The sequence below is a fragment of the Manduca sexta genome, chromosome 13 (assembly GCF_014839805.1).
Source record: "Manduca sexta isolate Smith_Timp_Sample1 chromosome 13, JHU_Msex_v1.0, whole genome shotgun sequence".
Lineage (NCBI taxonomy): Eukaryota > Metazoa > Arthropoda > Insecta > Lepidoptera > Sphingidae > Manduca > Manduca sexta.
The window spans coordinates 2890790-2906615 of NC_051127.1; the positions used below are offsets into that span (position 1 = coordinate 2890790).

Sequence of the window (15826 nt, forward strand, 5' to 3'; positions counted from 1 at the left end):
GTACCTATGTTCTTAAACTGTCTCGAAACTGAACTTTGGTTGCATTTAATGTCTAGCCTTTTCCTGCTTGATGTTTCTTTCCACTTCGAAAAGTAGGTTCAAGTGCGTGTATAATTTGTTTTTGTGCAAATAAAAAGATTTGAAAAATATTAATTTATTCAATTCAACACATTTTATTTCTTGTATTGAAATAAAAAGAGCAGCACAGGGTATTCTAGCCATTTGTTAAAATTCATAACAAACAGGAACAGTAAAATATCACTTTTTATCATCACTTGGTATTTTCTTGACTATACCAACTATCCATTCTTTTAAATCCTGATAATTATTTTGATTAGTTAAATTCATAACTGTTTTGTATTCAGTTTCATCTTTCTTCACGGATTCATTACCTATGCCTTCTTCTTTATTAGGAGTGACTTCTATAACATCACTTGTATCTGAATTGTTTTTATTATAAATATTACCAAGTAAACTAGGTTTTACAATTGATTCACAGCTTTTTGTACCAAACGACGTACTACTTATGACTTTCATTGAAGTAGTTTCACTGCCTGAATCAATGATGTCGTCCAATTTTTTATTCTCTTGCAAGTTATGTTGTTTGTTGAACACTAATGATATTTTGTTCGGTGTAGTGATTTGCCTTTCTAGCATGTTTTCGAGAGGAATTCTTGGGGCCCTCGCAGTTATTTCTGCTAGAGGACAATGCACTTGAGTTCCTTGATTTGTTGAAGCTTTTTGGTGGATCCTCATATACCTGGCTTCAAGTCTGGCGTCTGAAATATTTATCTGTTTAGAATTTTAATAATACTTTTCTTATATAAATGGGTTGATAAGCTGATGGTGAATTATTTACCATTAATAACTTTGACGATAAAATGCAGTATCAAAAATCCGATAAATCCTGAGATAGTGAGTGCTGCATACAACCCCCATTCGGACCATGACATTGACTGAAATACCAAAAGAATTAATTCGGTAAGACACATTTAGAATTACAATATTTAGTACATAATTTGTGAATATACAAACCATATTAAAGGCCGTAGCATCTAAAAGTCGCCACTCATTCCCTTATTATAACCAGTAAATCCATTATTTTACTACCAGACTGTCATCCTTTATGTCATTGAGTTTTAATGAAAGAGTTTTATATGCATACGAACTGCGAACGACGAATATAAATATTCGTCATAATGACCTTACACCTGGTATACGCGGACCACCGCACGAATTTTAGTCGTAATGGTTTTATAGCCAATGGTTCAGTGTAGGTTATATCCAAGGAATGCTATAATCCTGTTTCCACTCAGATTTCCGTTCATAGCCGTTGTAAGGTATGTCCAACGTGGCAAATTGTCTATGGCATAAATTTCAAAATCATGTACTGCCCAAATAAAACATTGATCTTGCCGCGCTTTAGTTCATCTTTAACCTTTTCCCAATTATCGTTATTTCCCTTTTTTGGTAGCTGAGACTTTTTTTTTGGTAATTTTATCTTGTCGACCCCAGAAAAATGTATCCATTGATGATTAAATAGAACTCCGCATTGGCAGACGTTTCAATAGAATGTTATTAGGTACCTAGTAAAACGTTGGTTACGGAACTCCGTTAGGAACCCTTCATTTTCATGCGAAGGAGTAAATTATTGGCTGCACGCGACACGTGATTTCTCTAGACAAGTGAAATGTATTAAATCCGTTTGTCGACAAATTTCTTAATATTAATAATGAGTTAAGGTGAGTCGGGGGAAGTGCGCCATAAAATTTTCATAGCTGGATTCAATGCAAAATAATTTCTTTTTGTGCTGACTTAAGAATATAATTTTATTAATTTAAGAATATTTGGTATTTTGTGATAACAACCTATAGCCATTCAAGGAAATTGGACCATAAATTAATAATATTTTGCTCAAAGTAAAAAAAAATGGTAGTAGGCGCACTTGCCTCCGGAAATGGGGTAAGTGCGCCTGTGTAAAAAAAAACGCCAATATGAAACATTATAAAGAAAACACTCATTTTAGTCCATAGAGAAATAAGTTTTACTCGCAATGCTCTTGGATAATTTTTAATCACTCAATATTATAACAAACTATGGCTGTCAAATGAAATTCGGGGTAAGTGCGCCATATATATGTAAATCAGGGCTTCAAAACATTTTAGATTTTTTTTTTGCTATATAAGATTTTTGCTATATTACAGTTTTGTGTGCGGATATGTTGGAATAAAAAAATGGTAGCCCTAATATAAAATCCATTTTATTTCTAAAAACTAAAATAACATACAAAAATGTAGAAATTAACAATTTCGAATGCGTTATAACTCAATTACTTAGAATTTGGCCTTATGACATTTGATATGTTTTAGCTGCATTATATCCAGATAACGTGCCTGATCGAACAGTTGGAACCTATTCACGTAAAGTTGCTCTAGACCAAGGTATTTCAGTTTTTCTTTTGTAAAAACGAATTAACTAATACGCCCTTTTATTTAAGTTGGCTCGAAACAAAATACCTTGAGTACAAAAAATTCTGCTGTTAAGTATAACATTTTTATAATAATAATTCATATTAGTAAAACTTATTCTCAAAAAAGGTTGGTTATATATGGATCAGGGGCAAGTGCGCCATACGACTATTAACTGTGGCGCACTTGCCCTACTCGACAATTTTTAAGTACATTTTTTCGCATTGCTAAAAATCCTTTATTTTAGTATATATAAATAAAATTCAGACAGGAAGTTAAAATAAAAGGTTTAAACTATGTATTCACCTTACTGGTTTACAGAAATATGTTAAATATCTTGAAATATTTGATGTTATCTTTCACGGGGTCATCTCTGTTTACAGGTCTAAATGACACTTAAAATAAAATGGCGAATAAATCGTATTAAAATGAACATAGCCATTTATGTTTTTTAGTGGAACTGTATTTCAGTTAGTAGCATCGATATAAGATTGCGGTAATTGTATAACATCAATAGTTTTCGATTTATTTAGGGTAGGTGCACTTACCCCGTCGGCGCACTTGCCCCGACTGACCTTATATAACAGTTTGGATTTTGGAATTTGTGTCCGATATGGCGATAGGCTTGGCTATCACATCATGGAACGTAACAAACATGGTGAAGTGGGTCTTTCACTTGCACCCCTGCCTACTCTTTCGGGGATAAATGCGTGGGTCTTTTGTTTTTATAGCATAGGCACATGCAAGTGGATTACCTAATTCTGAATAGTCTATCGCCATTGATCTATAACACGAGAAGAATCGTTTAATTGACAGCCTTCAGGGAGAGAAGAGGCTTTAGAAGAAGGAGGTATTTCAGCTGCTAAAATTATCGCTCGCTAAAAATTAAGGTATTTTCACCATATGATTTTGTGTGAGCAGCGCCGCGCCGGTCCAACAGTATTGTTGTAGCTCAGTGTACTAGGTGGGTCGCCAAAAATATACGAAGACGCTGAATGAGCGTGCGTAAAACAATATCGCGTATAAAATCACTTACTGGTGGTCTCTTATATGTGAAAGTCCGCCATACCACTCCAATGTCTATTTCTGCAGCCTAGCAGCAGTGTGTAGTCACTGTGTGTTCCGGTTTGAAGGACATTGTAGCCAGTGTAACTACTGGACATATTAAGACTTAACATTCCATGTTTCAGGATGACGAGCGCAATGGAATACCAAACAATACTTTGTGTGTGTAATTCAAAGTGTTGGATGGTGTTTCTATTGTTTATGGGCGATCGTTATCGCTTACTATGAGGAGAACGGGAAGCTCATCTCGTCATTCAAAGCAATAAAAATAAATAAAAAAAAAAATTATATTTTGTACCCTACTGGATTTAGTTTTTTATTACATAGGTACACAAACAGTACATAATATATAGGTATTCAACAGCCTAATACACTTTGTGTTTGAGCTTTGTATGAGAGTGTGGCATTACCCGGTCGAACCGTGACCATCCTGCTGTACACACCTCAGCTGTCTATAGAATGATCCCCAATTCAAGTCTATCGTGAACGGACCATTAATATTACATTGCAATACTAGTTTTATCACATTGTATGCTTTTTTGAAAAAAATGTTATTAAATGACTTTGAAGAGCAACATAACTTGTATTTCATGACAAGGAGGTGTAAATAATGGTGCTCCGGATATTAGAAATAACATTATAGAGTCGCTAACACAACAAGGAAATTATAAAACCTCGTCATGTTGTGGTAAAATACAACATTAACTATAATTTTGATACATAACAGAATACAGGAAAGACAGAGTTGAGCAATAGTGAAGTGATTTCCACACGAGGTCAGTCTGAAGATTACACGCGCGTAAAATTCTGTAAACTTTGTTTTGACTCTACTACGTCTTGTAATACTGTTTTATTTCCTTTAACGGCATTTTTCTGGTAGTCATGTTTTACTGCCCGTGTGGTCTGGGAAGCGTTGCTTTACCGTTAATAAACTATTTAATTTTATTATCACTTAATAAAAAAGCGACGATGGCCTAGTTGATCGTGGAACGGAGTGCTGAGATGAATTTCCGCAGGTTCAAATCCCAAGGGCACACACCTCTGACTTTTCTAAAAAACTGATGTGTGTATTCTTTGTGAATTATCTTGCTTTAACGGTGAAGGAAAAACATCGTGAGGAAACCTGTATACCTGAGAAATTCTCTATAGGTATTTTCGAGGGTGTGTGAAGTATACAAATCCGCACTAGGCCAGCGTGGTGGACTAAGGCCTAATCCCTCTCAGTAGTAGAGTGCGCCCAACTGTGGGACAGTATATAATACTGGGCTGGTATTATAATAAGGTATGGATATTAAATATTATTTACCTCAGCAATTGTAGTAACGAAGTTTTAATAGTAATGTAGTGTGTCTCGGTAAAAAACATCTGCGCGGCGTCTATTACATTTGAGGACAACATGAACGTAGAAAAAAATAAATAAAAACCTATTAATTTTCAGAACTATTTATTTATTTGTCTGTGTTCATGGCCATAAAGCTGAGATTTAAATTTCGAACACATCAAATTTAAAAAATAGTTTGTAAATTATATGCACTTATGAATCTATGATACCGTTAAACGTGAAGCATTTCTTCAGCTATGCACGTGAATTCTCAGAGGTAAATTGTCAACAGCACGCCTAATATACAACGGGATAGTTAGCTGGATGTACAGTGGCATAGTCCACGGGCCTAATTAACCAATATTGACTACGTAGACTCTCCGAACTAGACGCGCCAACCGATACTACGTGGAGTTGGGAATGCATTCAGGCTAGAGTAGGTGTCTGATATTTGAATTTTATCGGGAATTTATGTGTTGCACTGGTATAAGTTATGCAATTTTATAATTAATTGTTTGTGAATTATAGCTGGGTTTTAAAAGAACGCTAGATTGTCCTTAAACTCATTGACGTATATTCTATAGACACGAACGTCCATATAAAATATTTGTTCAGAATCTGAAGTTAGAACTAAAGTTCGCTGCAGCGCTAAAACATCAAACGTCGTCTAACCAAATTTTAAACATGCAGTGCTAAAGCGCTTTAAACAGAGTATAAGTAAAATGGCAACCAAATAACGGATTGCAGTACACTTCAGTTGAACGCAGTGAGTTTTCGGAACGCCAGATCTAATAAGTAGTACATATTATACTTGTATGTCGATGCCTTGAAACTTATTTTTTTTTTTCACAATTGATACAGTAAATGTTTCTGGTATCAGCTACCTAACTAATATAGATGCAAAAACGAAATGTTTCTTAGCATCTAATATTCTTCTCCAGTCCTTTTTTCTTGTCCAAGTCTCTTGATTCCTTTTCCGAATCAACAGACCCTTGCAATTAACTATATCAAATATAAACTTGTCCCCTATTTTTCATTCAACCGCGATTCTTCCGTTAGTTTTCTTTACCAATACTTGAAAGATTTCGTAGTTGAACGTAGTTTCCGAATTTAACAGGCTTGAACCGAACTTTGGTGCTTGGTAGCGGCAACTTATTCGACGCGACGCATGCCTAATAGTGCCTGATCGGCTGCCGGGCTAATACGAATGTAGATTCCTCGTGCCGGCAAATTATGCAAACATATTGAGTGCGCCAACTGGAGAATAGATGCTGAAGTGAATGGCAATTATGCTTGTATTAGTTTATTGGGTAGAAGTGCTACATTTTTATGCTTATAAGAAGTGTAAACGAAGAGAATTAAATTAAAATAATAAATTACCTAAAGAAAAAAATATTTTAGGGGAAATTAGCATGCCACTTATTAGCCTTGTAGAAATATTCAGATTTAGTCGATTATCGACTATTGGTAGTATATTGACCGTGATTTACTTACGCACAAGATTTTTGCTTTTCTCAATCGATATTTTAACGGTTGCTAAATCCTCATGCATGTATTGCAGAAAATAATGTGCAATTTTATTTTTGAAAGACTAGATAAGCAGAGTTTTTCTGATAGCGAGCCGACAGTGAAGATCACGTAACATTAGGTGACCATTAGTATTAGCCCGGAGTCTGGAATTTGTGCCCGATATGGATCGGAGGATCGGAGGATCGTCTCTTATCACATCATGGGACGGAACACACTTGGTGAAAAGTGGGTGTCCTGGTTGCGCCTCCGCATACCTCTTCGGGGATAAATGCGTGATGTGTGTGTGTAAAAAAGCTATCATAAAAATATTGGTACACGTGGATACAATCTGTTCTATTGTCAAATTGATCAAGAGTTAAATCAAAACGATTAATTTTGCAAATCTTTAAGTCACCAGCTTTAAACATTTTATAACGAAGTAACTTTTAGTTAGTAGAAGCAAGACGTTTACGAACCTTTGTAACTAAACTCCGAGACATCGACCACAGCGATATCAACTTGCAAAGCTGTAAGCATAATGTATGTTGTTATTTCTTAGTAAATGTAGATTACATCAAGAATGTATTTAGTTTTAAAAAACATTTAGCATGTCTTGGAATTTCTACGCAAATTCCAATAATTGTAATTAGTTATAAAAACTTTTGATCATAATTATAATTGGTGTTGAATTCGAAGTTACTGATTGCTTTGGATCAATTTGGATTTAACAACCAATGATTGGTTGTTAATCTTAACAAATTAAAATGGCTGCTCTGTAGCAATTAGTTAATTTAATGTAGTAGAAATAATGTCAAGCAATGAAATAATTTCTCGACGGTTACCAAAATATGTCAACCTCCATGAAAATTGGCCGGCTCCGGAAGGCATTTGTTGGATCGAGCCCTTAACTTGCGGTTTTGACTATGAGTATACAATATACATATTTAATTGGTGCATTAGTCACTTAGCTTAATCAAAGTGTGTTAGGCTGTTGAATATAATATTATGTACGTATTTAATAAAAAAACTCAATCCAGCTGGGTACAAAATATTTATTTATTATTTCTATTGCTTTGAATGACGAGATGAGCTTCCCTTTCTCCTGATTGTAAGTGATACGACCGCCCATAAGCAGTAGGAAAACCATCCAACATCTCGAATTACAAATAATTGTCTGGTAATCCACTGCGCTCGCCATCCTGAGACATGGGATGTTAAGTCTTAATATGTTCAGTAGTTACATTGACTATAATGTTCTTCAAACCTGAACACAACAGTGATTACACACTGCTGCTTCGCGGCAGAAATAGACATTGCGGTGGTACATGTACCCAGACGGTCTCTCTCATATTACAGACCTTAGACCTACCACTAGTACCTCTTGTTAATGATTGTAGGTATAGGTATAAATTTAAATACGTATAAATCTTATTGAAAAGATTCTAAACTCACAAGAATTTTGAGATCAATCGTTGATAAGGAATAATGCTAAATACAAAACAAATGCAAATGTCCAAAGCGTCAGAATTAATTAAAAAACTTCCATAACTTATATAGTTGTATTAGTGGAATAGAGCTAAGGAAGCCGGCGAACTGCTAATTCAAACTTTAGACTCATTACTCAGTGACAACAAAGAGTCGCACACAAAGAAAATAAAAGGGGAAACTTTTGGTCCACATTCGGGCGTACCAGCGGCCCCACTAAATGAAATGGTTCTTTTATTTCCACTCACTGAATTGTCGACGTGTTTGATGGAACTTTCGTCCTTCGATGCGGTTGATTTTACTCTTAAAGCGTTCATATCAGGATTTCTTTTACTTATAATAGATTCCAGACAAACATTGCGGTTAATCGTTGTTTTCAGAATGACTTAATTACCCTTTCTTTCTTTGAATTGATTGAGTTTGGCTTTGAGTTCTTTTGAAGCGCCCCTTCTTTTAAAAGTATTATTATTTAATAATCGATGAAGTAACACTGAGCCCGGCTCGATGTCTAGCTTTTATGTTTATGTTAGAGTTGAATCTAAAATTGAGTATACAGGCATTTTGACACAAACGAATGACGATATAAGCTTGACTTGGTATAACATATAAACGTACTTTGTCAGCAGGTACTTCAAAATAATATCTCATGTGTATGGTATCATGTTTTTAATACAATTTTCCTCATAATAATACGAGCCCTGTATTATAATAGTGCCCCACTGTTGGTGCACGAGCATCCTCTACTATAGAGAGGGATCAGGCTTTAGTCATCACACTGGCCTAGTGCGGATGAACAGACTTCCCATACCCTAATAATTCTCAGAGAATTTCTCAGGTATACAGGTTTCTTCAAGATGTTTTTCTTCACCGTTCAAGCAAGCTAAATTTCACAAAGTATACACACATAACTGTAGAAATGTCAAAGGTGTGTGCCCTTGTGTTTTTTACCTGCGGACATTCATCTCGGCAGTCCGTCCCACTCCTTACTAGGCTTTTATATACTTCCCTCATATAAGGAGTAAGGTCATAATTCATACGTATTCATATTTATAAGTTTGAAAGTAGATATAGAGTTTTTCTAGCACAGCCCGTCTCCTAAGTTAACTTAGATTTCTTCAACAGAATTTCGTTAGGAATGTGTCTTCAGATAAAGTTTAGTGACATTTTGCGGGGAATTTTGATGCCGCTGAGATCGTTTTATACATGTTAACTTCTTTGTTTTTATTGCTCATTTTCCACAGATTTGCTAACTTTTAATGTTTTGAAGTTACACAATTTGCTTAATCTATTTGAGTAATTTCATTTAAATATGCGTTTGTTTGGGATTTCAAAAAACAGTAGGTACTAGGGGTTGCCCGCGGCTTCGTCCACGAGTCGTATAGTTGGAGGTCGCCTCCGCGAAACAACGTGGCCTAGATTATTTTCTAAAGGATTTCGGTTATCAAAGAAAGTTTTGTTAAAATTGGTTTAGTAACTCACACACGATTACTTGGATACTTGGATATCCAGTTGTATACACAAATAGACGACCAGACAAAAATATTAGGGCTCAATTTCCCTAGTACAAGTGCACCAATTTTTTCTTTGAAACCAGTGAGATCCTCTTGTTCTCGACACAAATAGAACTTACTGGGGATACTAGATTTAAATTTAGCTCGCAAATTTATAGAATACATGTTCCATTTCTGTCTACCCATTCAGGGTTACAAATTGGTTACAAGTTTATGAAGTCCGTAGCTGAACATAACCCTTTAAGATTTCCAGTTTAAAATAAGATATAAGTCACCATTACAAATATTAATTTGCAACAAATCTCACCACCCAAAAGCATATCACATCATCCTAATACACCCAAAATTCATTGCAACACTTTGCAATCAAGGTAATGTTGCCAGCGTCAGGTGCGTTCCGTTTCGCATTCGCCAACCCGCGAATTTATAACTGGCAACACTGACACGTTGATTTATCTTCGGCAAACAATTTTGCCACGCTATAGGTATTACGTTACCGTCGTAATGTAGATCGCACACTATTTTTCAACTTTTATTGGTTTTGCGTGATACGTTCTCAATATGGCCGTTGGTTTTTGAATATTTTGTGATAAAATTTTGCGGTTTTCGAATTTGCGGTTTTATTTTTGTGCGAATGGTATCGCAAATCGTCTTACTTGCTATGAATGGACCATTATCAAAAATAAAATTTTGTATTACAAATTAACTTGCATTGCACTGTATTCGTTACCTTTTGACATAATATCTAGATCTACCTATATATATCTAGCTGAAGAGTTTATTTGAACGCGCTAATCTCGGAAACTACTGGTTTGAAAAGATTTTTTTTTAGTGTTGGATAGCCCTTTGTTCGTGGAAGGCTATGGGCTATATAACATGCTATGACTAATAAGAGCGGAGCATCAATAAAAAATGTACATAATCGGGGAAAATTCATTAATTTTCAATGCTTCCGTTCTGTGTGCCGCTTAAGCGATTAAAGTTACGCAACAAATATGTATGACGGAATTGTTCCTCTTAAAAATATATAGCGGGACTTTCATTCCGAAAAACTCTTTCACGCGAGCGAAGCCGCGAGCAAAAACTAGTTATCCATAATGTCTATTGACTAGGAGTAACTGCTTAGCACTAACACATTTTATCATGTCTTAATGCCCTGTAATATAGGCTACAATGTCTTGAATGTAAAACATAAGAAGCATTACAGATTTCGTTGAAATTACTTTGAAACACTCAAAACTTATCTCGTTGATGACATGCATTTGCAACAATTAATCTTCTATTCAATTAGAAATTGCTCCATTTTCTAATTAATCAAGCTTAGATTCAAGACCTTTGTCTATTCAATGGCTTTAATTTGCATCCATAAACTAAGATATAGTTATATTAGTTTTGCCTTTTAGTAATAGATATATATCGGCTTTAATAATGTTTTATACCTTAATTGTTATAGCTTAACAAATACTCTGTTTCTTTTGTCGTTGAATATAGCTTTACGTGATTAAACAAATCACTGAATAATATAATTATTATAAGGGTTTATAACATTCCTACTAAGGCGCATTATTAATACGAGCCCTATATTATATACTGATCCACTGCTAGGGATTGGCTTCTTATTCCACTACGCTTTACTGTGCGGGAAGGCGCGGAAGTTCTTCTTATTCTAGAAAGAATTAGTTAACAGGCTAGTGCGCTCTGTGGCGTTATACAACTAACTTTAAACGACCCTAAAATTAAGGTTAAAATGTCTCTTTAGTTCATTATTTTGTGTCTCTTTGCTGTAGAACGAAGTCGACAATTAATATTTGCGACTCCTCCGTATCTTTCTATTTGATTAATTTCGTTGCGGGATAAAGACAGATTAGTGTTCCCAGAGACTCGCCGAGCTTCACTGCTCGGTGTCATAAAATGCGTGACGCTGTTGATCCTGGTTTACAGGAGTTGTAATGGCGGGTGTAGGGCGGGTTTTCGTAAGTAAGTACGATTCTAATGATCATTGTTTATATTTCTTTAGAAAACTTATTCGTAAGCTAGTTTCTGTTTAACATGCGGTTAGTTATTTTCTTTTTGTCTATATTTCTGAGGTCTTTAGGTCATGTGAAGCCGCCATTCATAGCTAGTAGAATCTAATAATGGTATGTTCACTGTCCACAACGAAAATGTCCATTATTAACCGCAAAAGTAGCCATCATGAACACCGAAGCATTCACTGTCCACCATTCGACCAACATAAAACGTCCTCACGTTCCAATTTGAAAAATATTTGCCTTTTTGACGCGATTACGGCGAAGTTTGTGGGCACCGTCAAACTAGTTTTGTCACGTATTGATGGATGATTCGTGAATTTTTTATCCGGTGTAATCCTTTGTTTTGGCTGGCAGTGTAAGATTGATGGCTTTGTGTCTGCTCGATTCGGTTAGAGTTGTCTGTGGTTTTAATATTGGAGGCTGTTGATATAAACTCTCGACGTAAACAGTGGAGTATGAGAATATTTAGTCATGATTCATGAGCCTAGTTTGCTTGTGTCGCTGATATGCCTTCATTGGATGTGTATGTGTGTGTGTGCGTGTTTGTGTGCGCATAAAAAGTAGTAGTGACGCACGGTGACATTCTAAAAGGGAAACCGACACAACATAAAGGAACTAATATGCATAAATGCTGTCTGCAAATCGCTCTAATGATAATTAGATTCTACAGAAATTCTAGATAAAGAGAAGCCGGCAGGAATCGGATTAAATTGACTCTTTGCTACTGAAAAGTAGCCCAAGTTAGTATAATTAATTCATGTCTTAAGTCGTGGTCTATTGAGTGTTAAATTGCATCCATCAGTTAAGCGATTTTTGTGTTTAATTATACACAAACTTTCGCGAATCGATACTAATATAAACGAGAAAGTAACTGTCAATCTGTTACTTTTACGACCATTGAACCGATTTTGATGAAATTCTGTACGGAGTCAGCTTAAACCATAATAAAGGACACAGATTACCCTTTATCCTGGAAAAGAAGATAATAAAACTTTTAACCTGGAAGAACTATCACGCAGGTGAAGTTGCGAACACCTACGTATAAAATCGTGTCGCAATCGTGACGCGATCGTGTCGTAGCGTGTAACCTATGTTAGTGTTAATTAATTTGTGTTTCATAACCGAACGATTGATGAATCGTATCGGAGACGGCGAACAAGTGTGATGAATAGACAGGCTCATACTGAGCGAATGATACATTACCTCGTTGTGCGTGTTTAATGTATATAGCAGGGCTGGAATGGGGACGAGTTAGAGTGGGCCCCACAGAGAATTGACAAGGGTATCCTCCGTGTTAGTGTCTCGTAACACAGCCCTGTTCTTTTTCTTGTGTCTCTCCAACAAGCAGTGACGAAGCGTCTTTACAACTCTATTCCTACCGGCTTCCCTTTTAGGTTTAGCCACGATATGAATACTAGGCCTTTTCCTTTGCATCGGGTTACCTTTTGAAAAAATTTCGTTTCGCCTCTGCCAACTAGAAGATTAACAGCAGGCTCAGCATATCTTCTTTTGTCCTTTGCAAGGCGCGCATTTCTAGAGCACTTGCAGTCCCCGTCCACTGGCGGATGTTCCGTAACGGTTTTTTCCGTACGGCTGTGTTATCTTCGTGAAATTTGCATGGAATGGTATTCTGTATGCCAATTTCTATTTATAAACTCGATGTGGTTACGTGTTACGAACTGTCAAAATAAGTTATGATATAGAGGAGAGTCGTGCTTTATTTATTCATGCATATCAGCGTACAATAACCGCTAGGAGACTTGATCAAAAGTTTGTTTTTAAATGCGAGATAAATTGGTTGCTAGGTAGATATGTGAAAACTTCCCCCAGAAGTTTGCAGAAGCATTATGTATTTTTTCGGGATAAAATTTAGCTGTATGACAAAATAATGTATGATCTATCTGTGGGCCTAATTTTTTCAATTCCGTGCAATGCTTTATATATTTATATCCAAACATCCACACCTCCAAATGACATCTTAAACTTTCTCATTTGTATACATAAGATTTCTGAAACTCCGTGGTCTAAATACGACCCTGTCTATTGAACAAGTGTTGCCATTGTTACTCAAATTGATTCTATTGCTTATTTTCTGATTACTTCCAATGTGTGATGAAAAGAAATACATTTTATTAATCGTAGTTATTTTTGGTGAATTCAATTAGGGATTTTAAGAATAGAGACACATACTTACTATTTGTCGATTTATTAGTCTAGTAGTGTAAGTGGGCTGTGGACCGGGAGGTTCAGGGTTCGCATCCCAGTTTAGGCAGGTGTTCTTATAGTCCTATACAATTATAATTTCTTGACGTTGGGTTGCCAGCTGGTTTTGAAAATTGAAAATAGACTGAATTGTTTCTATATGTTCCAAAAAATATATACCACGTTGAAGTGAGTAAAGGCGGAACACGACCTGAAGGAATACGAGACTTAACTGTTAATAATAGGACGATAAGTGCAGTGCAGTACTCTATGATATAATGTTTTAGGTATTGCTAATGTTTAGGTAGTGATACACAGGCACTTTTAGGGTAGCTAGGGTAGTAGCATCTTATTTATTTAGTTGTATATAATATATTTAACCCTAACATGTAATACATTTTTATTCTATAAAGCTGAAGAGTTTGTTTGAACTTGCTAAACTCAAGAACTACTGGTTCGAACTGAAAAAATCATTTAGTGTTGAATAGCTCAATTATTGATAATGCTATAACTATATGTATCTACATCATGCTATGACCAACAGGAGCGGAGTATTAATTAAAAATGTTGTAAAAACTGAGAAAATTCCTTTTGAGAGCTTCCGTGCATGCAATCCTGTATGACAGAATATTTCCTCTTAAAACATTTTAAAAAACATATTTAAAACCAAATTCTCCCACTGCATCTGTCCGCCTGTCTGAACGCGACAAACTCAAAAACTACCCAACGGATTTCGATGAAATTTGGTATATAGTTCCAGACTCTGGGAAGTGCAAAGGCTACGTTCTATTCCGTCGTCCGTTCGTTCGTTAATATATATTAAATATTTCTAATAAACAACAAAAATACAAAAGAGTAACAAACGCACATTCAGGCAGTACAAAGCGAATAAATCCATGTGGTCTCTATCCACCACCGACGACAGTTAAAGCCTCAGCAGAAACAATTTATACCATCCGCTCGGCGGTTAAACTAGTACTGCACAACTTTTGTTTACCAGACTGTTATGGACTTAATCTTGTGGAAGATTGCGTTAAGCTGGCTTCGTGAGGAGCACGGGATGTGCGGCGCTGCAGGATAAACTTAATAATAGTAGAATTGTGTAAACCTGCTTGAATTTCGTCCTGCCCAATTTCGACCTAGGCGCCCAATCTGAGCGGAAATCAGACTGTACGCAGGAGTATGTAGTGCAGAAGTGTGCGCAATACACAGGTTCACTCTTTTATTTTAATCTCATAGTCCGGTGAGACGGTAATCAGACATGACCGGAGAGATCAGGCACAAGACCAACGGCTTAAGGTATATTCCGAGGCATGGGGGTGTCACACCGCCAAAGATGGAAAATACCAGTCATAATGTTTTTGACTCAACCGAGGATTCGAATGTAAATCCTCAGTGCGATATTCGTACTCTTACCGTGCATGCATTACAACTATGTCACCGAGGCAGTCGCATTTAACCTACCTAGTAAGTAATGGTGGAAACTTTATGCTCCGGATAGCCATTGTATTCAAATAAAACCTGCCATAGTAACAACGTGTGACGCGTTCTGGGGTCACATTGTGTACATCCAGGCTGGCATAATTCTGTCGATTGGCAAGGGACAATCATCTCTCGTCAATCGACACAGGTACTTTGATTAATTTCTTTGCAGAATTAAGATAGGTTAATGTGCCTTGAAACTCCCAAGCTTCACCGGTTTGTGTCATAAAATGCCACTGCTGATCTTGAGTTACAGGATTTGTAGGGGTGGTATGTGGACGAGAAACTCACAAATGGCCGCCAGGAAGGTAATTTTGCCATGCTTATATTTTTTTTTGCGTTAGATTCCGCAGTATACACAAAGTGCAGCTCCTCGCCTATTACAGCAAGTTTAAACTGAAACTTGCCCACAATGCGCTCATAAGTTTAACGCAATAACCTTAGTTTTATTTCTGTACAGCTTTACTATTAATTGGATACATGGGTTAATTGCGAATATGCATATCGCTGGCTCACTATTACAAGGCTTTATTTATTAAACGAACAACTTAGAAATACGATGCCTGATTGATACAAGGTTTGAAACAAAAGCTAAATGTTTTAATTACGAGTCGTCACAGCATGCATATAATCTATATATATAAAAATGAATCCCTATTTCCCTTGGTCACGCCATCACGCGTGAACGGCTGGACCGATTTCACTATTTTTTTTGTTGTGTTCGTTCTTGTCAGGAGAAGGATCTTATGAAAG

At 36.2% G+C, this 15826-nt stretch overlaps 1 protein-coding gene across 2 annotated transcripts; it reads right to left on the bottom strand.

Annotated features, from left to right (window-relative positions):
* Window positions 1-138: 138 nt before the first annotated feature.
* Window positions 139-1314, bottom strand: LOC115453544. Of its 2 annotated transcripts, none has more exons than XR_003939575.2 (3): window positions 1036-1300; window positions 860-956; window positions 139-792 (listed from the first exon to the last, which is right to left on the bottom strand). XR_003939575.2 is itself a non-coding variant. In XM_030182249.2 (3 exons), the coding sequence occupies exons 1-3, from the start codon at window positions 1036-1038 to the stop codon at window positions 259-261; spliced, it is 621 nt and encodes a 206-aa protein (XP_030038109.1). In that variant the 5' UTR covers window positions 1039-1314; the 3' UTR covers window positions 139-258. The 2 variants fall into 2 exon arrangements, 1 of the variants encoding a protein (XP_030038109.1); XM_030182249.2 differs by having other exon boundaries at window positions 139-779; window positions 1036-1314.
* Between the last annotated feature and the right edge of the window lie 14512 nt (window positions 1315-15826).